The sequence below is a fragment of the Haliotis asinina genome, chromosome 4 (genome assembly GCF_037392515.1).
Source record: "Haliotis asinina isolate JCU_RB_2024 chromosome 4, JCU_Hal_asi_v2, whole genome shotgun sequence".
Lineage (NCBI taxonomy): Eukaryota > Metazoa > Mollusca > Gastropoda > Lepetellida > Haliotidae > Haliotis > Haliotis asinina.
This window is the reverse complement of record NC_090283.1, coordinates 51,791,989-51,818,044: the sequence shown is the minus strand read 5'-3', so window position 1 is coordinate 51,818,044 and position 26,056 is coordinate 51,791,989. Positions and strand designations below refer to the sequence as shown.

The 26,056-nt window shown below is 39.8% G+C and overlaps 1 protein-coding gene across 4 annotated transcripts in view; it reads left to right on the top strand.

Annotated features, from left to right (window-relative positions):
* LOC137281647 (histone demethylase UTY-like) overlaps positions 1 to 26,056 on the top strand; it is a 123,001-nt gene that overhangs the window by 21,640 nt on the left and 75,305 nt on the right. The window contains exon 1 of one of the 4 annotated variants that reach the window (XM_067813027.1): positions 20,141 to 20,176. The exons of 2 other annotated variants lie outside the window; for them this stretch is intronic. In XM_067813027.1, coding sequence (XP_067669128.1) covers positions 20,175 to 20,176 — 2 coding nt within the window. In that variant the 5' untranslated portion in view covers positions 20,141 to 20,174. Of the gene's footprint in view, positions 1 to 20,140; positions 20,177 to 20,308; positions 20,464 to 26,056 lie in introns of those variants that run through there. One more of the 4 variants, XM_067813029.1, reaches the window with a different exon arrangement.

Sequence of the window (26,056 nt, the reverse complement as noted above, 5' to 3'; positions counted from 1 at the left end):
CTCTTATCAAAATTCCTTGAAAAATATCCAGCTAAAATGTACTCTCATTAGTTTCAGTAAACATTCCAAACACTGCATAACACGCCAGCATGAGTTACATGCAAGGGTAATCCCTAAAATATTTATTGTGAGCCCATTCTAACTTCAGAAAATGGCTAACAATCCTGAAAATATCCTGTTGTCAGAGTCCCTGAATATAACTGTTTAAGTTAAAAGGAACCTCAGTGAGATTGGAAGATGAAGATTTACTTCATGGAGGGATGTTGGGTTTGACTGAAGGAAGAAAATATTGGTTGGGAACTAAGTGACAGGCTATGATTTATGACATATGAGGGTGAAAATGTTTTTTCTTATGATGCCGTAGGGCATAGTATCGTGAACAATGCCATGACATCATGTTTCTTCTATGACATTGTGTTCTACGTGTGGCGACAGGTGTTTGAAAGTAGATTTTAATCAGTTTGATTACTCCAATAATATAGGACATTTTATTTGTGCCGATATCATACTATGTTTAAGACACTTGTGCCTAAATATTGGTATGTCCCTCATCTGTCGCTCAGGAAATGGACCACACAGTCTTGTGTTCAAGAGTGTAAGCTATGTAAGCATCAGTTTACGCTTCTGGGATACAATGACATTTATCTTACCTCACACATGAATGTTGCTTTCTGATTGGCTAAGCACCTTTCTGTTATTTTCAATGTACCCTGCTTATAGGCGATGTATTATTTTCAATGTACACCGCTGGGAATTCCGAACTCTTCTGGTGTTTCATGGTAGTACTTCTTTGCCTCAACTAACATTGAATCAGGCATCAAGCACGGAAATTACCGATGTTTTGTGATTGAAAATCGATGGAAGGGAGATCACTCTAAATCTGTTTACCTTGTGTCGTCTGCAGACTGGCAATTTGCTTCGCGTTCAACAGAAGTGCTTCAAACAGTTCAAAATTATGATTCAGGTATTTGGTAAGATAAATATGTTGTTCACTGATCCCTCGGGGTCCATGGGCGCATGCACCCCTCGCGATCAGTGAACAACTTTAGTGTCAACCAGTCATTTAGCTTGACCGCCTGATCATGTTCACAAGGAGCCTTGCTTGGTGAAAATCGCTTGAAGTAAATGAATTGCTTATTCCAGGCTTGCAACAGATCGAAGCATTTATCACTCTTCCAAAACTGGAGCAATTACCATTTGTTCATCTGACGCTAATGAAGAACATAGGAGAGTTTCGATGACAAGTGATGAATTTATGATTGTTAATGACTACATTGTACCATTGAAACTAAGTGAGGATGCTGGGATGTAAGCTGTATTTTGCAAATTTGCAAGTTTGTTCAGCCTTTGAATTCAGCTTTTCCTAAGCCGCCATTTTGGCTTGAGAACGAAGCGACCTCATCCAGCAATTGCTGTGATTGCAAGTGGCTGAAAGTTAGCGCTTTCAGGTGAGTTGCTGTACCTCACTTGTAACCAATTGCTTGCTGTTGCGAACAGCCAGAAAGCAGATTACTTTTGTGATTATTTTTTTGTCTTGAGAGGTAATTTTGTATCTATACACAAGTGTCACTTCTTGCTAAGTCACATGAGAGAGGGACAGATGAAGCAGTATGCTATGATTCTACTGGTCCGTTAGCACCACCTCTGTAACACTTTGCTTGGAGGATATATTTTAGTATGCACAGTGATACATGATCAGTATCGATGCAACCATTTCTGCTTTAGAAATTCCTTATAAGTTACCTTATTCCTCTGAAACATGAATCTTTTTTTTTTTTAATTTTGCAAACACATTGCTCCTGATTTTTGTCACATTTTGTCAAGTGCTGTTATAATGGAAATACATATTTAATGAATGTATGGTAAATTCAGTATGACTTGTCTGACATTTACACCATAAGCAGAACATGGCACTAAGCCATGGTATAGCTGACTCAGCAGAAAAGGGATACACCATCTAACTATTTGTTCTCAGTTTCCTTAGAAATCTGAGAAACACTTTTGATATTCCAGTCCGAAGCAGATGCTCTTAGTATGGTTGACATATTTATGGAATACCATAGAATGTGGAAAAAATCCAAAAGGATTGATTCTCATGCTGTTGATCACTGGATTGTCAAGTCCAGACTCGATTATTTGCAGACATCTGCCATATAGCTGGAATATTACTTAGTGTGGCATGAAACTAAACTCACTGACTCACTAGAAGTATTGACTGGTGGTTCATGGTTATCAATTATCTGACACTGCCGTCTTGATATGTAATAAAGCAATCTTAATATATTCAAACCTTTTTCATTCCAATTTGTTTGTGGCACAGGGATTTAGTTCAAACTAAATCACTTGAGAATCGGGCTGAAGGGAGCACAGTGGATGAAGCATCTGACCTGGGTTCAAGATTCCCCACATGGGTACAATGTGTGAAGTACATTTGTGGTGTTCAATAATGTGTAGCCTGTAAAAGCAGTGTAAAACCAAACTATCATTCATTTGATAATCAAGATTCACATATCAGAGAAGTGCAAGCTGTCATGCACTAAAAATATATTCAGAGTTATGTGCCCATGCTGTGCACGGAAATGTAAAGACAAACTGCCATGGGTAAAGCTGGAAACAAAGAACTTTCTTTGACCTTAAGTTATCAGATTCTTCAAGACTGATCTGAGTCTGAATCACCGATGCCAGGGGGAGCTGAGAAAGTCAGAACCTGTAATCACAGACTCGGGGAATATATGTGATATTTCACTGTAGAAGAACCTGCAGGGGATTTCCATCTGGCAGTTATATGTGAGGGGTCAAGGTCATGGGTATGGGAATGAGGCTATGGTGCAGTGTCTGCCCTTTGGGGACGCAGATGGAAGATAGATGGGATTCTGCAGCTAAAAAATCCAAGGAATTGAACTGGCACCATATTTCCGAACAGTCTCTCTCACCTGGGTCCCGTTAATTGGGTGGCATGGTTTGAAAAAGGTGGAAACATGACATTGGCAATGAAAGAAATGACAACTTTGTATTATGCATTAATGATAGTGTCATGCAATTACTTCTGGTTCATTTTCTTTTATTTGTAGTTGTAGTGCACATGTGGGTAGTGGTGTTCGTATGTTCAAAATAGTCAAAACTTGTTCTAAAGAAGGATTAAAAATATTTATTTTTTTGTTTAAAAAAAACCCATTTTAGATTCATCGTAATTTCATTTACACACTTAAATGAAGAAAACTAGCCATTAAATTTGACAAATATTCATGAACAAACATGTGCTCAACAGCATAAAGCTATGTGCATTTTATTCATAGTTTCGTATTCAGCACTACAGTAAATATTAATGTAACCTGTCTATGAATATATTTTAATCTGTTGTGAATGTAATGAGATATACTGACTGATATGTAGTTGTTGTATAAATAACGATAATAATTACTTAATATTAACTAGAAAAAAATACTGGGGAAAACCCCTTAAGATTGGTGAATGTGTTTCAAATGCATATATTCGATTATAATCAATAATCATTCGTCACAACTCCTCCAATAATCGATTATGCATTTCATTTCCGATTCCTACTTTTGGGGTTTGTGAAACTGGTTCTAGATTTTGAATGAGATCAGGTTGTACATGGTTGTTAATACCTCTGACACGACCCGTGAAGGTCCCGGGGTAGAATAGGTCTTCAGCAACCCATGCTTGCCATAAAAGGCGACTCAGCTTGTCGTAAGAGGCGACTAACGGGATCGGGTGGACAGACTCGCTGATTTGGTTGACACATGTCATCAGTTCCCAATTGTGCAGATTGATGCTCATGTTGTTGATCACTGGATTGTCTGGTCCAGACTCGATTATGTACAGACCGCCGCCATATAGCTGTAATATTGCTGAGTGCGGCGTAAAACTAAACTCACTCACTCACTCTGACACAATACTATACTTAATCATGCACTCATCTGCTATGGTGTAACTTCAGTGTATTAGAATTCCATAACACAACAGTGCTGAAGCGCATAATTAGGAAACTGCTAAAGCATGCTCCAAACAGAGGTCAGTGAATAGATTTGGCTCGAAGATACAGATTTGGGTGGAAAAATTACACTAATTTTCCATTTATGATTATTTGAACTTATGCATACAAGGATTTTTTTATTATGAAATAATATGTATGTAAGACATTATGTACAATATTTGTCTCATTTCTTGTAACACCAGACATTATGGAACACAACGATTGGAATCAATATTATCAAATATGATTTTCACATAAAATAGGCAAGAACAGTTGCTATTGCCTTTTGTATTTGTTTCTATTTAATGTATAAACATTCAGAGATCATGAACATATGCTTAGGAATTTCCTAGGGGAATTTTTATGAAACTACTTCATGACATGTAATATTTTTCCCGGGATGGAATTGAAAAGAAAAGAAGATAAACCACAATGCATATTTGAGACAACCAGTATGTAAAGCAAGTGACATTTTTTCCCCACATGCCTTTAGAACAAATGCATTTTTTTCAAAGAATCTCCATTGACAATTATTACTAAATGGTCTGTTTTTAAGGTCAGTCTTCTTTGAAGTTGGAATGCCTCTCTTTGACATCACAGATGTTGAGATGAGTCATCGATATGAAAGAACACAGGTTATGCACATATATGTCACCCCTGATGCTGTATCCCGCTCCTCTGTTGTTATCAGTAGTCATAGTTTCTGACTTTTTAGTCCGAGGCCAAAGAAAAGTACCTTCCTTATAAGGTCTCTCAGCAGTAGTTTAAGTGTTATACAGCTATTAGTAAGTCACCTCCCACTCTCCTAAAAATCCTTGTTGATGTGGAACCAGCCTTTGAATGTATGGGCTTATTCAAAACAAACAAGGTTAACCCACTTGTTCTGGGACCTACTGCATGAGTATTGACCAGAATATTTAATTGATGGTGACAGGCACTAGTCTGAACCCCCTGAACCCCCCTGAACCTCTGCCAATGCAAATGATTAACTTCTGTGTGGTTGTGGGCTTTCGAGGGAATGAGGGAGAGGAAGTTTCTAACCCAATAAACACCACACTCACTCACTCACTCACTCACTCACTCACTCACTCACTCACTCACTCAGACAGGCACACACACACACACACACACACACACACACACACACACACACACACACATATTCTTGGATCTGCCAAATGGTAACATATTACCTGATTTTCATGCTGTCTCTACATTCAACCAAGGAGTATATAGCCTAAAACATCATTACTCACTCACTCAGAGCTCTGCAATTGAGCCCTTTGAGAGCCATGTGAGGAATTCCCTGAAGTGCTGATGTAATGGTGTCAGACTGGGTCAGAGAAAAGGACAGGGTTCTTGTGCAGAGGCTGGTGTTAACACACAGCAATTGATCTCTGCGGCCAGTGAACTTTTAACCCTTGATCTGGCAAGTAGTGCCAGATTAAATATTAGCTTTTGCTCTTGTTGGGAGGAGGGAAGCTGAGGCTAGATGGCCAGGCAAATACCTCCTAGCATGTGAGACATGTCAGGTTCTGGCTGTTTACCTTTGATCACAATAAGGCAAGAACAGCCCAAAACACTGATTTCTTCGCTGAACAGACAGTCCTCCATCTATCAGATTCTGAAATTGCTAAAGGTCTTTGTACCACTGGTGCATGTCTAAAAGTAAAAATTCAGGGTGGCCAGTGATGATGGTTTGAAAATTTAAATCCAAGACCTTAGGACACTGACATTTTTAACTTTGAGTGAGTGAGTGAGTGAGTGAGCTAGTTCATCTTTGGACTATCCTGGTTTTATCATTGATAAAATTCCTGCAAATTTTTGGGTCAGTGCAAATTTTGCGAACAACTCCCAAAATATTTACAAACAGGTGTAGCTGATGTGATATTTTTTTCAGATAAGAGTACCTTGAATACTAGTAAGACCACAATTTTTAACGTCTGTGCACTACATCTTATTCCTTACAACAGACAACAATATCACATAATTCACAGGGAACTTCAGGACAATTCGGCCATGAGAATAACATTTCGTTTCTGAATGATAACAAATAAGTTTAGTTTTGATAACAAATAATCCCATTAAAATCAGGTCTGCAATGATTCACTCACATCTCAATTTGATTTGATTTTCCATACTGGACTTTAAAAGTGATCAGATTCTTCATACAAGTAGAAACATCAGATTTCATTGGACGCTTATAGTATGTGTTTTCTTGTGTCTCACTATGTACCTGACATATGTAGCATATAGCTTCTAACTGTTATGATAAGGATTATCTATGTATATTTATGTAATGTTGTACCTTTATGTTTATATTTGTAGTTTTATAGAATATTGCCACTGATCCTTAATGGAACGTCATGCAACAAAATATGTTATCTTATCTTACCTTATAGTCATCAGTTTTAGCATGAAATCAACTTAATGTCTACTAGCAACAATTCTCACAGGATATTAACCTGTGTCAACCAATCATGTTTCACCTTATTTCAGCACTCAGTACTGCTTGAGTTTACGACAAATTATGTTCTGGCTCTGTTGAAATAATTTAGATAGGTACTGAAATATCAAATTGAAATAGTCATAATGTTTTTCGAATGTGGAAACTAAGCTGTCAGGTTTTGATTTTCGGTAAATGAAACTGAATCGTAGCAGCAATAATTAAAATTGAAAAGGAGCCCTGTGAGTCAGGGAGATTCACAACCTGAGGATGTCTCAACTTTCTTCATTTAGGGTGTTAGTATTGCAGGGAGGGCCCAGGGAAATGATGTGACTTGGGGAAACATTATCATCATCAGTCTGAGACTTGGACCCATGATTGGCATCTGTCATGCCCAGAGGTCACAGGGACAGACAGGTAATTGCAGGACATCTGGGCCACCCGTGCCCTCCTTTACTGTTCATGAGAAAATGTGCTGATTTGAAAGAACTGCCATCCTCAATCATGGTCCACACTTTTTTCAAAGATAGAAACTGGAAACAGACATGATTTTGCTTCATCCTTTGGCTTGGTGCTAAAAGAAGTCAGGTACTGTTTTGATTATCTTGTTTCTGAGGGTAGACATGGTATCTTGAAGGTGTATGATCGTGCATAGAGAGGTTTATACCCACAGGGGTCACTGAAGATCAGACATTGACGAGGCTGTTGGAGTCTCAGACAAGGTTTATGTACCTCAGATTACTTATATAGCCAGAGGGAAATCTGTGTTCATAGCATATGTCACAGTCTGTAGGTTGAAGTATTTTGACAGGTAGTCCGTTATAAGTAATTATGTGATTTGCTCAGGTTGGACATTATTTGCTATAGACAAAGACTGTAGACAGGTGAACTGTCCTATCAGCTGAATCAGCTTGTGTTGTCTTGTCTTATTGTGATACTTGAAATTCATTGGTCAAAGGTGTCAAAGCTGATAAATATCTGTATTCCCACCTTCAGTAGTGTATGGCTGGACGTGACATTGGATGCTGCCCTGGCAAAAAACACTGATTCCAAACCTTGTCATCTTTATACATGATGTATTCTAGGGCTGTTGCGATTCATTTGTATGTTCATTAGGGCTGCACAGTTTAACTGGTTTACTGGTAATTACTGGTTCAGACATGTAACTTACGAAAAGTATTGCAATACGCTGATGGAAAAACCAGTATTTTGACATATTTTCGGAAAAATTTGTAACACTTTAAAATCTTCAGATATTTCCGTTTATTCATGGTCTGTTGATGAAAATGTTGTAGCCAATGTGTTAGGAATGACCATTGTGAAAATTACAGCAAATTGGATTGGAATTTGTTTTGAAGTTGTATTCTAAAAATTGTGTTCAGGTAGTCACAGGGCTTATTTTATTTATCTTTTTTTTTAAAGAGTCGAGAATCTATGATTACACTAGGTTATACGAAGATTTTTCATTGTTGTCCCCTGCCATGATATTGCTGGAATATTGCTAAGAGCAGTGTAAAATTAAACTCACTCACTCACTCACTCACTCACTCACTCACTCACTCACTCACTCACTCGTGTGAGGACTGAACAGGTGGTGAAGTTCGTTAAAGTCCCAGTGCACAGATTCATTATTCAGATCCTTTGAACCTTCAGGATGAGAATGTGAATCCCAGATTTGACCTGTCATGTTCTAACCTTCCTTCCACCCTGGTTAAACTGGTATTCCATGCAATGACTAAATGCTTTTTGAAACAACATTCAGTTCAGTCAGACGATTGCGAGTATCTGTATTCATTATTTTGAAACTGAATTCGCAATCATTGAAACACTACAGTCTTCGTATTGGTTCTGTGCTTGAAACTTGACGTGAGATGTTTTTCATTAGATTGCAATTCAACATGTGCGTCTCAGTAGGATTAGAAGGAAGAAGAGGAAACTTGGAAACAGTCAAGACAACATTGTGGCAAAGCTGATACTCTGCAACTGAACCGATATGAACTCATATTGAATGTTCATTCTGTATTTTGAAATCAGCCTCAAAAGATGGCATTATGGGCAAGGTTTCAATTAAAATTTGACTACAACTTTCCCTGGAGATGAAGAAAGCATGGTGTTCTCACAGTTCCTGCAAGACAGGCATGCTGGGAAATTCATCCATCACAGACTGAAGTAATTCGCAGAGTTTTCAGGCAGCTGCTAAGGAGATGTAATTAGTTAACCACCTTACAGACCTTCTGCAGGAGCTGGGAAATAAAGGTTGATATCTGCAGCAGAATCTTGTGAGATCCTAGGTTGTCCATTTTGAATATGCCAAGAATTGCCTTGACTGGACAACATGACCTGTTACATTTTAGGATATCATTCAAATGAAATGAATGCTTTGCTTTCTCTTTGAAATTCTGTCTTATTTCTTGTTTTACAGATTTGTCTGCTGTATTTTTTCAAGAATAAGAATAAAGTATATAAGTCAGTTTTCCCCACTGCAATCCTACTATTTCTATTGGCCAAAAATGTAAACTAACAAGAAAATCTTTTTCAGTTTGTCTTTTGCCCCATATACACTTCCTAAATTGCCAACAGTAAAATACTTTGACTATTTAGAAGGAATAGTACTTTGATATTTTATTTTATTTTATTTTATTTTTTTTTTATATTTTCCCTCCTGCCTTTGGACTTTTGGAGGACAATAATAAATAAAACAAGAAATAAAATTGGTCTGGCCTGATGGGGAATTTGCTGGGCAATGCTTGGTCATTGAAATAATATTGTCATTGCAGATATTGAAATAATTCATTACATCTGCAGCCCATTCATATCCCCAATAGTGATAATACAGTTCCCCTTTACACTCTTTCAATCTATAATTATAATGTTCCTTGGGACTGAAGCATTGCTTTTCAAAGCCATGGTGAGTACCATATTTCTTGGATTGTGTTGACAGAACTGTTTTACAGTGTAGATGCCTCCTTGTAAATAATATGGCCATGTAAATAATGTGCCCTTGTGAGAGAGAAATTCTGTCTCCAGTATCTTATCTCCACGTCAGACAGCCAACTCCCAAGGAGCAGATTCATCTGTGATATTGTCAGTGGATGATGTACTTTGACTTATTGTGAGGAGGAGAGTGTGTATGGCTGGATGTGATGGTAGATGCTGGATTTCCATGCTTGTATTTAGGTCTGTAACGATGCATCAAACTACGACTCCACTATGGATGTTGAGTCTCAGGTCAATAGCATTGCAATAGTTGGTCGCAGTTAAATATTGATAATCACAATAGTATGCTACAAAGGACTAACCATTTCTCCTGTAAGGCCAAATAAAAAAGTTCTTCTGATTACTAAAATTTAGGGTCGTTGGTAGGAATTTTCTTTCTTTCTCTTTTTTCTTGTAACATTTTGTTTAACTAAAGTACAATTTATAATAAAACGTTTGTCCATGTTAGGGTTTGGCAGTAGGGAGAATAATGTGGTTCAGGGACTGTGAGACAGACTAGGAGGGCCAGACAGTAGGGAGAATAATGTGGTTCAGGGACTGTGAGACAGACTAGGAGGGCCAGGCAGTAAGGGAAAATAACATGGTTCAGGGACTGTGAGACAGGCTAGGAGGGCCAGGCAGTAGGAGAATAATGTGGTTCAGGGACTGTGAGACAGACTAGGAGGGCCAGACAGTAGGGAGAATAATGTGGTTCAGGGACTGTGAGACAGACTAGGAGGGCCAGGCAGTAAGGGAAAATAACATGGTTCAGGGACTGTGAGACAGGCTAGGAGGACCAGGCAGTAGGAGAATAATGTGGTTCAGGGACTGTGAGACAGACAAGAAGGGCCAGGCAGTAGGGAAAATATTGTGGTTCAGGAACTGTGAGATAGGCTAGGAGGGCTAGGCAGCAGGGAGAATAAAGTGGTTCAGGGACTGTAAGACAGACTAGGAGGGCAAGGTAGTAATGTGGTTCAGGGACTGTGAGACAGACAAGAAGGGCCAGACAGCAGGGAAAATAGCGTGGCTCAGGGACTGTGAGACAGACTTACTAAGGCATGAGTGCATTCTCAGTGTTGTAATTGTGGATGCTAAAGGCTTGAGGGGAGTAGGAGTTGCTGGTATTGACAAAAGTTACTTCACCAAAGAATACTTATAACGAGATACATTTTTTCTTTGGTTTTTTTTTTCAATATTTTTATTCATTTCAGTGGGCCAATTACAAAAGAATATAGGTGTACATTAATGTCATGACAGTGTTGGCATAACAGATTTGTGTAAGAAGTATAGGTAGCACCTGATACACTTATGTACAACAATCAGGCATTTATTTCAGTGGAGGTGTTTACACAAGAATATAAGTGTGCGTTGATGGCGTAGCAATGTTGGCATAATGAGACATCTTGACAATGTAGAATAGTTCTCAGTTCTGTTCAGGGTTGGATGTGCTTAATAGCATGGAGTAGTGGTGGGGTAGCCTAGTGGTTAAAGCATCCACTCGTCAGGACAAAGACCTAGGTTTGATTCTCCACATGGGGGACAATGTGTGAAGCCCATTTCTGGTACCCCCACAGTGATTTTGCTGGAATATTGCTAGAACTGGTGTAGAACTCTCTCACTCATGGCATGTTGGAAAGTAAATAATAAAGGTGACAGAATGTTCATTTATTGCAAGGAGTGTGTTTGTGTGTCTGTTGTGGTGTGTGTCAGAGATTTTTGGTGCTCAAATGTACTGATTAACTTCCCTGGGAAAACAATTGATATTCTGTTATCTTATCATCGTTATTATTCAGCGAGGCACCCCCATGTGTAATAATTTTCCCATTCTCAAGATCTCCCCAGGTTGCCACTTCATTATTAATTAGTCAAATTCCCTGTCCCATTTTTCTTATTCAAGACCATTAATTACGTGTTTTTTTTTAAAACTTGATCTATATTCCACATCTGTTTACACAAATCAAGAAAGAAAGAATATTTGGCTGGATAGTTTTTATTCACTGCCAGACCTGACACTTGTCGTCACCTCAGACACAATGCTGGTCATTTGACAGCCTATTCACTTTGTCCAAACACCCATCAACTTTTAGAAGGAAAAAAAAATCAATTCTCCAGCCACATGTGCCCATGTGACATCATACAAAGAGATGTGCTCTGGGTTCGTTTGCATCACTGTCTCTTAAGGGGAAGTGTTCCATCTCTCACCATCTCATGGTCTTTAATTTGACCCTTGGTTGACCTCTCCAACGTTGCCATGGTGATAATGACAGCACTGCCAGTGTGCATGGTCTGGTGCAGTAAATGTGCATGTTTGTATGCATATTGCATCGTGGGAGCAGCTGGCTGGAACAGCTGGTGAATAGAGGAGGCCTGCCATGGCTGGCGGAGCCTGTCATCGTTTGAACACAAAATTTGGCTTTCAGTACAAGGCTGTGTGCAGGTTGTTTATTGTTAAATATGAAAAGAAGGGGTCCTTAATGTCAAAAACAAGCTCAATGAGCTCTTGAATTATTTGTAGTGATGAAGGTCACACAGCTTGAGATGGACTTTTCTATGATGATGATAATGTTTCAACTGCTATGGATGATAATGTTCTTCAGATTATAAAGAAGTTGGTTATGAGAAAAATGTTGATTGAGGCAGTTTGACTTGCTTTGTGACACACTCAAAATTACTTTTATTTGCCTTTATTTCTACCCCAGCAAAAATCTCAGGAAAATCTTACGAATTTCTGAATAATTCATTAACATTATTTATCATTTTATAAAATAATGTTTCATGAAGATTCGATAAATTTTATGAAATTTTCATGACATTTGTAAAGGCATTTATATGAAAGATGAGTTTGTAGCTTTCACGCTCGGATTCATGGCAAATTGGGGGAAAATATTTTAGTTTTTGATGAGGATTTGAGAAAACTTATTCCTCAGCCTTTGCAGATATTTTAACGTTTCATTGAATGCAATAATGTAAAACTAAGGATTGGGCTCTTTTTGTTAACTGGTGTTTTTAACCAGTTAAGAGACAGATTGGGTACCCTATTGGTTAAAACATTCACTCGCCATGCCAAATATCCGACTTTGATTCCCCACAAGGATACAATGTGTGAAGCCCATTTGTGGTGTCCCTGGCTGTGGTGTTGCTGGAATATTGCTAAGAGTGACATATAACTATACTCACTCACTCACTCACTCACTCACTAACTCTGCTCAGTTAAACACTAGGTCACTTCCATCATTTCTGTGTCATTTCCTATTTGGGTCATTTCCTCGTTAGACCCGTGAAGGTTTGGGGTAGGACTGACTGTATAGCTGAGAGCTCCGGTCACAAATCAGTTGAAGCTAAGCACCGACAAACTCAGAAGGTTGTTAGATGGGTGACTGTATTTGGCAGCTTGACTTCTGAGTTTCTAACCCCACAAAGAACCCCATGTGATACATGTGGTCTCACCTTATGCATGTCCGTTTGTTCAAAACTGCCTCCTTTCACTCAGCAGAAAATGGGTACCCAGTGGGATAAAGTCTTCAGAGTCTTGAAGTCAGCAGAAGCAGGAGTAGTTATCATGAAATGATAATTCATACCAAAATTCATTATTAATTGTAACCAGTACAAGCAACACATTAGCATTCAAATATTAGGAAAATATAAATATAGAATATTAGTTTCATCATGTATCAGTAATAGCTTAAACAAAGACTACTGTCAAAAGTAGTAAAACTTATCTCACAGACATTCCATTGAAAAAGGTATAAGTTATGACCACACAATTTCACAGAGTTAAAATCCTAGCCTGAGGTAATCACAACTCCACTGTAAGACAAACCATTCACTAAGACAAGGGTTATGTCTAGACAGGTTAATAACTGCTTTGATGAGGTAAACATGCCATCACCTACACTAAAATAACATTACACAAACACCAGCGAAGGGCCATTAAAGATCCAGCCCAGCGTAAGTAATCAAGCATCCAGTAAATGTGCCAACAAGATTAACGCCACTTATAATAGGATTAAAAGATTAAGTACTCCCCCTGTCTGGTCATTGAAGTTGTTCTTGTAGGACACACCCCATTTTGTGTATCCTGCATCTCATTGGCTATTGAAGGTTACACCCATTTTTGTATCAGTCAGCAAATCATAATCATTGTATTGTTTCAATTGTAGCTAGATAGTCTCCACCTTCATTTGTCCATCAGTAGGGTTTAGACTCCCAACACAGGTCAGTTCTAGCCCACAGCCCAGAGGGTTGTACCGACTCTCTGTGGCCACCCTTGTTATTCTGTCTCTTGTAAATAAAATTGTGATTAGCTTCCTGTGACTTTGGACTCTTTGCGGAGTGAATTCCCCCAAGCAGACCAGCACACCAGTTAGAAGGGACTTCCCTGGAACGCTCACTTGGACCCAAGACCCATATCATAACATAATGATGCAGTCTTAGTATTCTCTGTCGTAATGCTAGGTCATGTTCTTGCATCATCAATATATATATGCTACTGCTGATGTATTCTGTTTACAACAACAGCCGATAATGCTGCTGCATGAGATTTATTGTCGCAGTTGGCTTCTAGTTAGCTGTTCACCCATGAAGGTCTGGGTTAGAATATTCGCCTTCAGTAACTCAGTATTCGTTGTTTTGAGGGGCTACTACAGGGATCCGGTGGTCAGAGTCGCTGACTTGGTTGACACGTCATCAGTTTCTAGTTCCTCAGATCAATGCTCATGCTGTTGTTCACTGGATTGTCTGGTCCAGACTCAATTATTTGCATACAGCCAGCCACCATATAGCTGGAATATTGCTGAGTGCCACATAAAACTAAACTCACTCACTCACTCACTTTACTAAATCTATGTTTAAGTAAAGTTGTGAATTTTTGTTATTCTTATCAAAGTGTGAGTCGTAAAGTTGCCTCCCTTAGCTGTGCTAGGACCCAATGATGTTTGTTTGGCCCTGTTTGAATTGTCAACTTCATACCAATTACAGTAGGCTTTAGCTCCTTTTGTCAAACTGAAATGCTGTTGTGTAGTCTGTGTAGAGTGGTGCAGTGAGGTAGTCAAGTGGCTGAAGTGTTTGCTCGTCATGCCAAAGACCTAGGTTTGATTCTCCACATGGGTACAATGTGTGAAACCCATTTTTGGTGTCCCCGCCATGATGTTACTGGAATATTGCTAAAAGCGACTTAAAACCATGCTCACTCACTCACTTAGTAGAGTCCAAACATGAAAAACTAGATTAAGACTTCATTCAAAGGAACACACCAAAAATAACACCAACACTCTTACTCCTCTCTCTCACTCTCTCTCTCTCTCTCTCTCTCTCTCTCTCTCTCTCACACTCTGTCTTTTTCTTTCTGTATCATGTCTTTCTTTTTCTTTTTCATTTCATTCTTTCTCTCTCTCCCTATCTCTCACACACACTTTCTGTGATATTAATGCAGATGTAACTTCACTATCTCTCCCATGTCACTTAACAATCACAGTGCTGAAGACCAGTCTGCATCCTGTCCCATTAACATCACCAGGCAGCACAAATATGGAGAGGTATGTGGCAACTTTGTCAAAATGACATATGCTTGATGTTTCCATTTACAAACAAAGGCCATATTTTACCATTCAGAAGTCTGCCTCCAGGTTTGTGTGTTATTGCCTGTGGTGAAATTGCAAAGAAGTTGATTAAAGTAACATTGCTGCCTAGTTTACCATATGTCTCTTCAGGGAAGATAGGTTTTGGCTTAGCACCAGGGGACGAGGGCTGTGCCTGGGTGTGGTGGCTAGGAGGAGGAGGTATGTGGCTTCATTGAGAGTCTAGTAATTCTGGAATGTCAGAAACGTCCATATGCATGGAAGCTGTCTGATAAATACATTGTGAGGAATACTGCCATCTGATTATCTACTGTAGAGTACAAAATGAATACGTCTGCTGAATATTTGATTTGAAGTTTCTTGTTCCTTTGTTGGTGCTAATCTTTGTTAGATGATTTTGTGGGTGGTGGGGCAGCCTTGTGCTTAAAGCATTCGCTTGCCACGCCGAAGACCCAAGTTCGATTCTCCACATGGGTACAATATGTGAAGCCCATTTTCTGGTGTCCCCCACCGTGATATTGCTGGAATATTGCTAAAAAGCAGCATAAACCTAAACTCACTCACTCACTAGATCATATTGATCATAGTGATGTCGAAACAACGTATGATGCTAGAAACAATGAAGTAGTGACAATGCTGTCGATAATGATTAGGATGATGATAAGCAACAAGGATTATGAAATACAGATGACGCTATAGATGCTGATGATTTATGACTGCTGTGATAGTGAAAGTTATGATGATGACAGAATTAAAAGATGGATGATAATGCAGATAAAGATGACATGATGACAATGTTAATGATAGTACTAATGAATTAAATAATGAGAGAATAAATTATGACAAATGAGACATGATGCTAGATGTTGATAATGATGGTGTCTACAATGAAAGTGACAATAGATGATGAGTGAGTGAGTCAGTGAGTTTAGTTTTACGTCGCACTTAGCAATATTCCAGCTATATGGCGACGGTCTGTAAATAATCGAGTCTGGACCAGACAATCCAGTGATCAACAACATGAGCATCGATCTGCGCAATGGGGAACCGATGACATGTGTCAACTAAGTCAGCTAGTCTGACCACCCGATCCCATTAGTCGCCTCTTACGACAAGCATAGTCACCTTTTAAGGCAAGCATGGGTTGCTGAAGGCCTATTCTACCCCGGGACCTTCACGGGTCGAATAGATGATGATGAAGAATTGATGATAAATGATTTAAGTGAAAATGGTGACAAAATTGAAAGATTGATCATATGTGATGGTGGTGCTGGTGGTGATGATGATGATGGTAACTACCACAGTGAAAGTGAAAATGATGATAAAATTGAAAGATTGATCATAATGTATGATGGTGGTGGTAATGGTGACAATGACGGTGATGATGAGTATGTGAGTAGAGTCTTAGCAATATTCCAGCTATACGGCTGTGGTCTGTAAATAATTGATCCAGTGATCAACAACATGAGCATCGATGTGCGCAATTGGGAACTGATGATGTGTCAACCAAATCAACAAACCTGACCAGCCGATCCTGTTAGTCGCCTCTTATCACAAGCTGAGTGGCATTTTATGGCAAGCATGGGTTGCTGAAGGCCTATTCTACCCCAGGACCTTCACGGGTCTGATGATGATGATGATGATGATGATGATGATGATGATAATGAAGAACACAGCATTCCATTGTATCGTTCAGTGGTACCCGGGAGGGATGTCTTGTTAGTTTCAAGTTAAGCATGGTCACTGGCTGGTTTCCTTGTGTGGTTTATCCTCCCATCTGTACAGATGCTATCTTCCTGCTAAAGAGCTTGCTGAGAGGTTTCACAAAGAGACCCTACACAATGGAGTAATTGAACACTTGTACATTGTTCTGCTCAGGTTAGTTTTCTTCTGAAATGAAATGGGCTTTTATTCGGGACAAGTTGGTGGAAAGGAAGCTGCAGGTAGGATTTCAACTTGACGTCAGATCATGCCAAATTTCAGTTGTGTGTCAATGGAACTGAGTTGCTCAGCTGTGAGGTAATCCGTGGATATAGGTGTTTATTTTTGGCTAGGACTCTGTGAGACGACTTGAAGGAACATTTTTGTTGCTCTGGTTGTCAAGGTATGCTTGTAAACAAACTGTGTTGTCAGCAGCAACAGATGGCGAATGGTGAATCTTTGTTTTGATCTGCAAACTTGTGCTTTCGTGTGTGTGGGTGTAGATATTTGTTGAAGAATGTATGCTTGTTTATCACACTGTTTTGAGTAGTTGTCATTAATGGTGACCAATATGGTTTCACAAACTGCTGGAATGGTTGACGTCATGGAGAACAAACCAACAGCCTTGACCTACTGTATCATTGTATCTTTACATGATGCTGATGTTATTGATCATTTGTTTGCCGTGAACTGGGAGCCAGGCTTTGTCATCACGGTTTGGAGTGTTGGTCAGGATTGTAACCATTACTTCATCAAGTACAGAAAACCAGTCCAAGTGTGAGATACTGTACCTTCACAGACTGGAGTCAGCCATTACAGCTATTGACCATTAGTTTTACCTGTACATGAAACCGGCCAGGAGCATCTCTCATGCTATTGATCATTAGTTTGTCTAGTACAGGATCCAGGTGTGTGCTACTGTTCTGTAACTCCTCTACATGGTTACTGTATGTGAAGCCTATTTCTAATTTCCCCACTGGAATATTTGCTAAAAGCAGTATAAAACTAAAAACTCAATCACACTATTAACTATCCGGTTGCCTTGTACAGGAACCAGTCTACCACCTCAAGTGTGTGATACTGTACCGTATAGCCTGGGGTGTTGCTCATGCCATTAACCATGAGTTTGTCTTGTACATCACACCCAAGTGTGGAGTAATTCATCATACTTATCAGGTTTAACTGTTGATCATGCTGTTTACCAAGTGTAATTATCGTAGGGTTCACAAACCCATACTTCTTTACTTTTGTCATGCATGTCAAGATATCAGTATTTTTATATATTTCGGCCTAGCCATGTGGTTGAAGTGTTCACTCATCACACTGAACATCCAGGTTCAGTTCCCAACTGATGGAATATTGCTAAAAGCGGCATAACCCTAAACTTTGTCACTCATATGTACATTTCAGTTGTCTTGAAAATAACTACTGCCACAAACTTTGTGTAAATTTCATTCAAGAACTTGCAGGCAACAACTTTGTCAGCTGTTATAAAATCATTTTACAGTCCTATTTGAATTTTTGTTCACAAAACAAAATTTCAGGTCAATTTTCAAAGGTATTGGTTGCCATTTTCAGTCCATGGTTGTGAGACCCCTACGAGTTTACAGGAGATTTAAAATAGTTCACCACATAAACATACAAAAATCTTTTTCAGAAAATATTAAATGGGTATTAAATATTCTGAGTGTGTTTTCCCAGCAACATCCACTGTGCAAAGGTGAAAGATATTGACGCTAGGTTTAGGAAATCTTCAAACGGTGCTGATTACGTGTTGAATTCCGTCTGAAAAGGTTATCTTCAGTGAAAGATGCACATGATTAAAGCCTGAATCTTAATTTCATCCTCCAGTATATATCATCTAGGTATACGTGAGCACATTCTCTCCTCTGCAGACTCACACTTGACTTTCAGCGACCGCATGTGTGTGTAGCCGTAAAGTAACCTTGAATCTGCCGACTCAGCATACCTGACATTCCCAGGCTTAACACAGCTGAGATATACCAGGGGGATTTCAACTGTACACCTGTCAGACCCCACCTCTTTGTCTGGCGACCTGAGTCAATAAATGTGGTGACAGGTCCCTAGGGGCTTTGTAAAGGCCTACCTGTCCCCCTCAGGTTCTTTGTATTTGGTGTCCCTGTCGGGATTCATTCAAGGGGTCCTAACACATCCGCAGAATTATTGTGAGGGCAGTAGGGAGGTATTGTAAGGGTCCGGAGGCTTTGGGGCCTCTCTGATAAGCCAAGCCTGTCACTGTCACTTTTAATATTGTGCTTACAGACTGTACACAGCTTCCCTTTAGGTTTCATAAGAGTTTAATAACATCCTATTGGATGAAAAGCCATTGGATGAAATTTGTTAGGAGTACCTTAGAGGAGTTGTTTTGTCAAGATTGTGCACCTACATGACAAGTCCATGGAAAAATACATCTATTTGAGCTCTGGCAAACTTCTTCTTGGAAGTTTTATAATTGAGGAGTTTGGCCTTTTATGAAAAAGGGGTCTTGAGGAAACTGCTTTTACTCGGTGTGACGTATCTCCATATGGAAACAGGTTGTCAAGTACCTAGGGGTGAAAGTATTTATTTGTCATGCAAAAGGGTTTGTTTCTGTTACCAACATGTGCACTATATCTTAAGCTGATTTCTGTTGTTCTTGACAAACTTTGCTTTGTTTCTATCACAACCAACCCAACCACCTCACCCATCCACTCAACCACTCACTCTCTCTCACTCACTCACTCACCCACTCATCCACCTAACCACTCCACTCAGACATTCATCAACCCAACAACTGCCCCCACTTACTCGCTTACTCATCCACCTAACCAATCCACTCATTCATCAGCCCAACAAGTCCACCCACCCACCCACTCATCCACCTTCTCACCCACTTACTCGCTTATCCACTCATCCACCCAACCACTCACTCATTCATACACCCAACCACCCACTTAATTGCTTATCCACTCATCCACCCAACCACTCAACCACTCACTCACACATCCACCCAAATACTGGCCCACTCACATATCCACCCACCCAACCACTTCCTCACTCATCCGCCCAACCGCCCTTACCCAGATAGCTTCCATTGTGATTCTAAGTTCAGATGTAAACAGTGTACAGTAAATAGTACAACAAAATACCTTCCTTTCATTACGTTATTGTAGAAACATGTGTAATTGAAACATTTTGGATTTTAAGCTGTGTTTATCAGTCATGTTTGTGTTGAGAATTATTCAGATTTAGTACATGTTTAGATATATGATACTATTGCCATTCATGGATTTCCATGCTTGGCCTGGCAAGCCAAACAGATGTTCCATTTATATGATCCATAGGCTGGGTGGCTCCATAGCGCTATAGAGGGGCAGCCATGTAGAACTGCTCCCAACCCAGACTATTTCATTTTAGCACAGCAGATTTATTGATAGCTGAGAAAGGATGCAAATCCAATGACATGACATGTTCATGAATGTAAGTGTGACCCAGAGTAAGTATGCCACCAGCAAATCTACATCTGCTGTGTTATAGTGAGGGTTGTTGGTAGCTAGAGAAATAAATGTGGGTATCGATCCCAGAAGGTCGGCTTGATACCATGGGTCAGCTGAGTTTGTAGGGGAAGGCTGGTTGGAACTGCATGCCTCAGTTCGGGTAGGACGGACGGACGGAGGGACTGAGGGAAAGAAAAGACGGGTGGATAAGGAAAGAAGGAAGGAGGGAGGAGAGGAATTTGAGGATTACTACCATGCATAGCCAGCAAGGTAGGATGTTTAGTCAAGTGAAAACAAAGCAGCTTTATGCATGAATTTTCCATGTCGATTTCCTTGTTGATGGCCAGGTCATATTGTCAATCATGTGTCGATCTTTGTAGTTGATTACATGCGCTAAGGAAGCATGGAGTGCTTGCTGTGTATTCTTTTGTTTGGGTGACTACGTGCGTGACTGCACGTTTCTGATCAATGCAAAACGTGGACTGTTTATCTGAGTGCATGCCAATAAGGGAGATTATCGCTTTGGCCTTTGTGAATGACTTGCAGCCGTCAGAGTCGGCAGGGGAAAATGAGGAAATTCAGTTCGTAGCAATGGCTTTTTCACTGCGGAATGCTCAGCAGGGCTGTGATACGGATTGGAATGTCTTCCTCATGGAAAAGGAAATGTTTCTGTTGGTCCACCCAGTTCAATACACAAACTATCAGTGTATTACCTCCCCTTTCCAGTTGAAATTCCTTCTGTGTAAAAGGCTATTTTTAGCCTGATTGACTTGTAGTGATAAGTATATATGTCTGGGCTTGTTGGAGATTTCACAGCCGGATGATCCCGCAGACGTACTGAGTCACTCCGAGTAACTGGATCAGAATGTAGACGCAGTTTAAAACTGGGCTGGGTTTCATGATAATAATAATACGTTTTGTAAGAAGCTCTGGTTTTCACAGTCACCCTCCTCTGTTTATGTCTGAAGAATTTTCTTTGACCCTTTGTGTACTAAGGTTTTCAAAAGTATTTTACTGGCTCAGAAATTGTTTGAAAGGGTTGGAAAAGTATTCTTTTGGGAGGGTGTACCTTGATAAATGTTTGAAGGCGATTGTTGATATTAATTGACAAGGGCTACATTTGTCTTTTGATTAAGTAATTGTTCCTGAATTTTTTTGTCAATTTTGACTGTCAAAAATGTCCTTCACCTTGACAACTGAGTCTCTAGCGTTACATCATAATCAGTCTCAAATAACATAACACCCATCTTGCTGTGTTATTCAAATCAGCATTTCTATACATTATTATGTAATTTCAGTGAGCATCTTTTGAATTTTTTTCTTTTTTGAAGATTAATCCTATGTGTCTCAAATTCTGATGGTTTCTACCTATTCCTCATGGGACAAATCTCACTTTCCCTATTATCAGTTTTATTCTGTTGGAATGTGTTAAATAATTAAATCAAGAACTGGGTCAGGACAACTCAAACTTTAAATTGTGTTGGACAGAATTTTTAAGACAACCTGAAACATTTGTAACAATCTTTTGTTCGATAATGAAATGTGCCCCGATTTCGATACCTCACATGGGTACAATATGTGAAACCCAGTTCTGGTGTCTTCTTGAGTGAGTGATATGACTGAAATTTTAACCTCACTCACTCACTCTCTCCCCCACCCACCCACCTGATGCAATGCCCTGTGAACAATAACAAACCTTAGTTGCGATGCCACCTCCAAGAGCAATGCTAGGAAGGAAGCATTATGTGTGTTATTCACTACCAGTCAGCAGTAAGGAGCAAATGTAGCACACCTTCTTTGTGTTTTCTTTTGATTGTTGCCTCATTATCTGAAACAGACTCTTCTCATCTGGGTTGACGATCAAAAAATAACAAAGAGATATGTCCTCTCTCCCTTTTTCTTGAAAAAAAAGTTGTTTATTGTCATGACAATTTTTACGATGCATAAGGAAACTGAATACGTTAAACAAAAGGTGAAGATAAATGTTTGGCTTGGGATCCCATGATCGCAGACTTCAGATCATGAAATGATTTTGCGACTTCTGTTTTTACCATATTAAGCCATCTCAGTTTGTTTCATGCCAGTGAATGGGTTGGGAATTAAAAAAAATTCAAACTCTGTTGGTGGCTTGGTTCCATGGCAATGACGTTCACAAGCAATGAGGTGTTTAGTTGTCACTGAAACTGGACGCCATGTTTTGAAGTGTTCTGAAAGTGTGTAAATTTTATGCCTCGTTCCGCCTTTGTCATGACCTTGCCTCTGATGCCGTCTGACCTTTCGATTTTAGTTTTCAAACTTGGTGAAGTATGCGAACAATGTCAGAGTGAATTTTATGGCTCAGGTTTTAATCTTTGGGTTTGTTTTGATCTTTTCTACTTGAATATGAAGCTGCAGTTTCTTTCGTGTTGCCCTGCTTTCCTTTTATGGGAGTAGAATGGGGTTTTTTTAAAACTAGTTAAAGTGTCTTATCTGTATTTGGAAGGGGAACACAATATAATGTATGATATTGTTACACTGGCTTGCTGAGTTTTGGCACTTTGTTTGTTGTTTAATGCAGCACTCAGCAATATCCCAGCTATATCCCTATATCCCAGCGGACTGTAAATAATCAAATCTGTAACAGATGATCCAGTGATCTAAAACTCAAGCACCGACCGACCATTGTATTTGAATACCATGACTTGTGAACCAAGTCAGTGACCCTGATCACCTCGTCGCCTCTTTCAACAAGCATGGGTTGTGAGTGACTAATTTTATTAGGCATATGAAGGTGGAAGTGATAATATTCTCATCAATTCAAAAACTTCCTCCAAACTCTTTAATATTCAGTAGAGGTTGTCCAAGATGCTGGAGTTGAGTGTCATGCAATAAGTTCATTTGTTTCTTCAAACATCAATAATTTGACACTATCTTCCTCTCCAGCAGAGATGCCAACCTCTACGATTTTATCGTAGTCGCTACGAATTTTAACTTCAAACTACACCAATACAATTCCACTAGAAATCCTACAAAGTTTGAACAAAATGCATTAAAATTCAGATAGACAAAAACATATATTTTCAATGATGAAAAACATTTTCGGATTTCACTTACTTTCCACTCATCAAATTTAATGACGTATGTGAACTGGAATGTTAACTGATAGCTAGTAACAAACTTAACTCAGCTGATTTCAATACCTTTGCGATTTGACACATTTAGTTCCGGCGGAAATAATTTAACCATGTGACCGTAATATCATTCATTTTTTCCCAGAATCCATCATGATTTTGTTCATTTAGCTGACTACTAATTTTATGGTGAAACTACTAATTTTGAACGTGAAACTACTATTTGCAACACTTTAAGGTTGGCATCTCTGCTCCAGGAGTCACAATGGGATAAAATATTATGAACAATCTCAGCATTAATGTTTGGAAATTGTAGCTACAGCTTATTTGATGGTTTGGCAAACACTGATTAAATCAACTTTCAAATGCAAGTGTTGCTTCTTAATTAAGGAAATTTAGTCTTGGTTGTCAAGAAGCCTATTTCCGGACAACTAGCCATTCTGGCAATATGTTCATCAATGAATAATTAATGTAAGTTAGATTAAATCATGTCAAGATGCAGGACTGTTGTATTTGATTTTATCACCTCAGTACAAGTGTGGCCTCCTTGTTGAAAGCTGGATCTTTGATAACCAACTGTTTGGGTTTTTTATTTTCTTTTTTTTTTTTTTTTTTTGAGTTTATCATTTGGGGGAAAAACATGGGTTGATGCACAGTTCTGGACTGGACGTCTCCTTTTCTCTTTGACCTGTGAAGACCTGAGTTAGAATTAATCTTCAGTAACCTGGTTGAGGTCATGTCACTTGTGGTCATGTCGCTTGTGGTGGTATCGTTTTTGGCCATCTGGTTGTGGTCATGTCGCTTGTGGTGGTATCGTTTTTGGCCATCAGGTTGTGGTTATGTCGCTTGTGGTCATGCAGGTTGCTGTGCAGGTTGTGGTTACATGGATTGTGGTCACGTCGATGGTGGTAGTGCGAATGTGGTCATGCTGCTTGTGGTTGTGCTACAAAATTGTTAGTGCAGTGTTCAGGCTGGGAATGTTGAGGTAGCCAATTGGGGTGAATGTGTGAAGCCCATTTCTGGTGTCCCCTGAAGTCATATTGCTGAAATAGTGAAAACAAGGGCAAGGGCACTGGACTTAGTCTCCCCCTCGATCACGTGGATGGTAGACAAACTTGGTGGAAGTGGTTTCTGTTTATTTGCAGACCTGGAACATATTTGCCTTGTAGATATACTTGGCCATCAACCAACATTACAGTATTCGCCTTGTATGTATACTCGACCATCAACCAACATTACAGTTTTCGCCTTGTCACTCATACATACCTCGTAACTCGCTCACCTTGTCATTCATTTACCTTGTCTCTCACCATATCACTCATCTGGACACTCATTCACCTTGCCATTCACCATGTCACTCACTCACCATGCAATCCACTCACCTTGTCACTCACTCACCTGGACACTCATTCCCCCGTCACTCTCTCACCATGTCACTCACTCACCATGCAATCCACTCACCATGTCACTCACTCACCTGGACACTCATTCCCCCGTCACTCTTTCACCATGTCACTCACTCACCATGCAATCCACTCACCATGTCACTCACTCACCTGGACACTCATTCCCCCGTCACTCTCTCACCATGTCACTCACTCACCATGCAATCCACTCACCATGTCACTCAACTTCTCACTCATTCACCTTGACATTTATTCTTCCTGTTCTGTCATATAGCTGGAATATTGCTGGGCATGGCATAAAACTTAAATCACTCACTTAAACCATTCATCCTTTCACGCATCAGTCACTCACTTTGTCACTCATCAGTCACTCACCTTGTCACTCGTCTTGTCACTCAGTCACCTTGTCACTCACTCACCATGTCACTCACCCTTGTCACTCATCTTGTCACTCAGTCACCTTGTCACTAACCCTTGTCACTCGTCTTGTTCCTAAGTCACCATGTCACTCACTCACCATGTCACTTTGTCACTCACCCTTGTCACTCGTTCACATCACTCATTCACCTCGTCACTCACTCACTCTTGTCACTCATTCACCATGTCACTTTGTCCCTCGCCTTGTCACTCAGTCACTTTGTCACTCACTCACCATGTTACTTTGTCCCTCACCTTGTCACTCATTCACCTTGTCACTCACCCTTGTCACTCATTCACCTTGTCACTCACTCTTGTCACTCATTCACCATGTCACTTTGTCTCTCACCTTGTCACTCAGTCACCTTGTCACTCACCCTTGTCACTCATTCACCTTGTCACTCACTCACTCTTGTCACTCAGTCACCATATCACTTTGTCTCTCACCTTGTCACTCACCTTGTCACTCATTCACCATGTCACTTTGTCCCTCACCTTGTCACTCAGTCACCTTGTCACTCACTCACCATGTCACTTTGTCCCTCACCTTGTCACTCAGTCACCTTGTCACTCACCCTTGTCACTCATTCACCTTGTCACTCACTCACTCTTGTCACTCACTCACCATGTCACTGTCCCTCACCTTGTCACTCATTCACCTTGTCACTCACCCTTGTCACTCATTCACCTTGTCACTCACTCACTCTTGTCACTCATTCACCATGTCACTTTGTCTCTCACCTTGTCACTCACCTTGTCACTCACTCACCATGTCACTTTGTCTCTCACCTTGTCACTCACTTGGCTCATGTCAGCAATATTTCCTTTTCTAAAATTCATTGACTTTCTCACCAACTAACACCCATCAGCTTAAATAACATTAAAAACAGCTCAAAACTCTTTCCCATCACAACTTGTATTGACACCTAC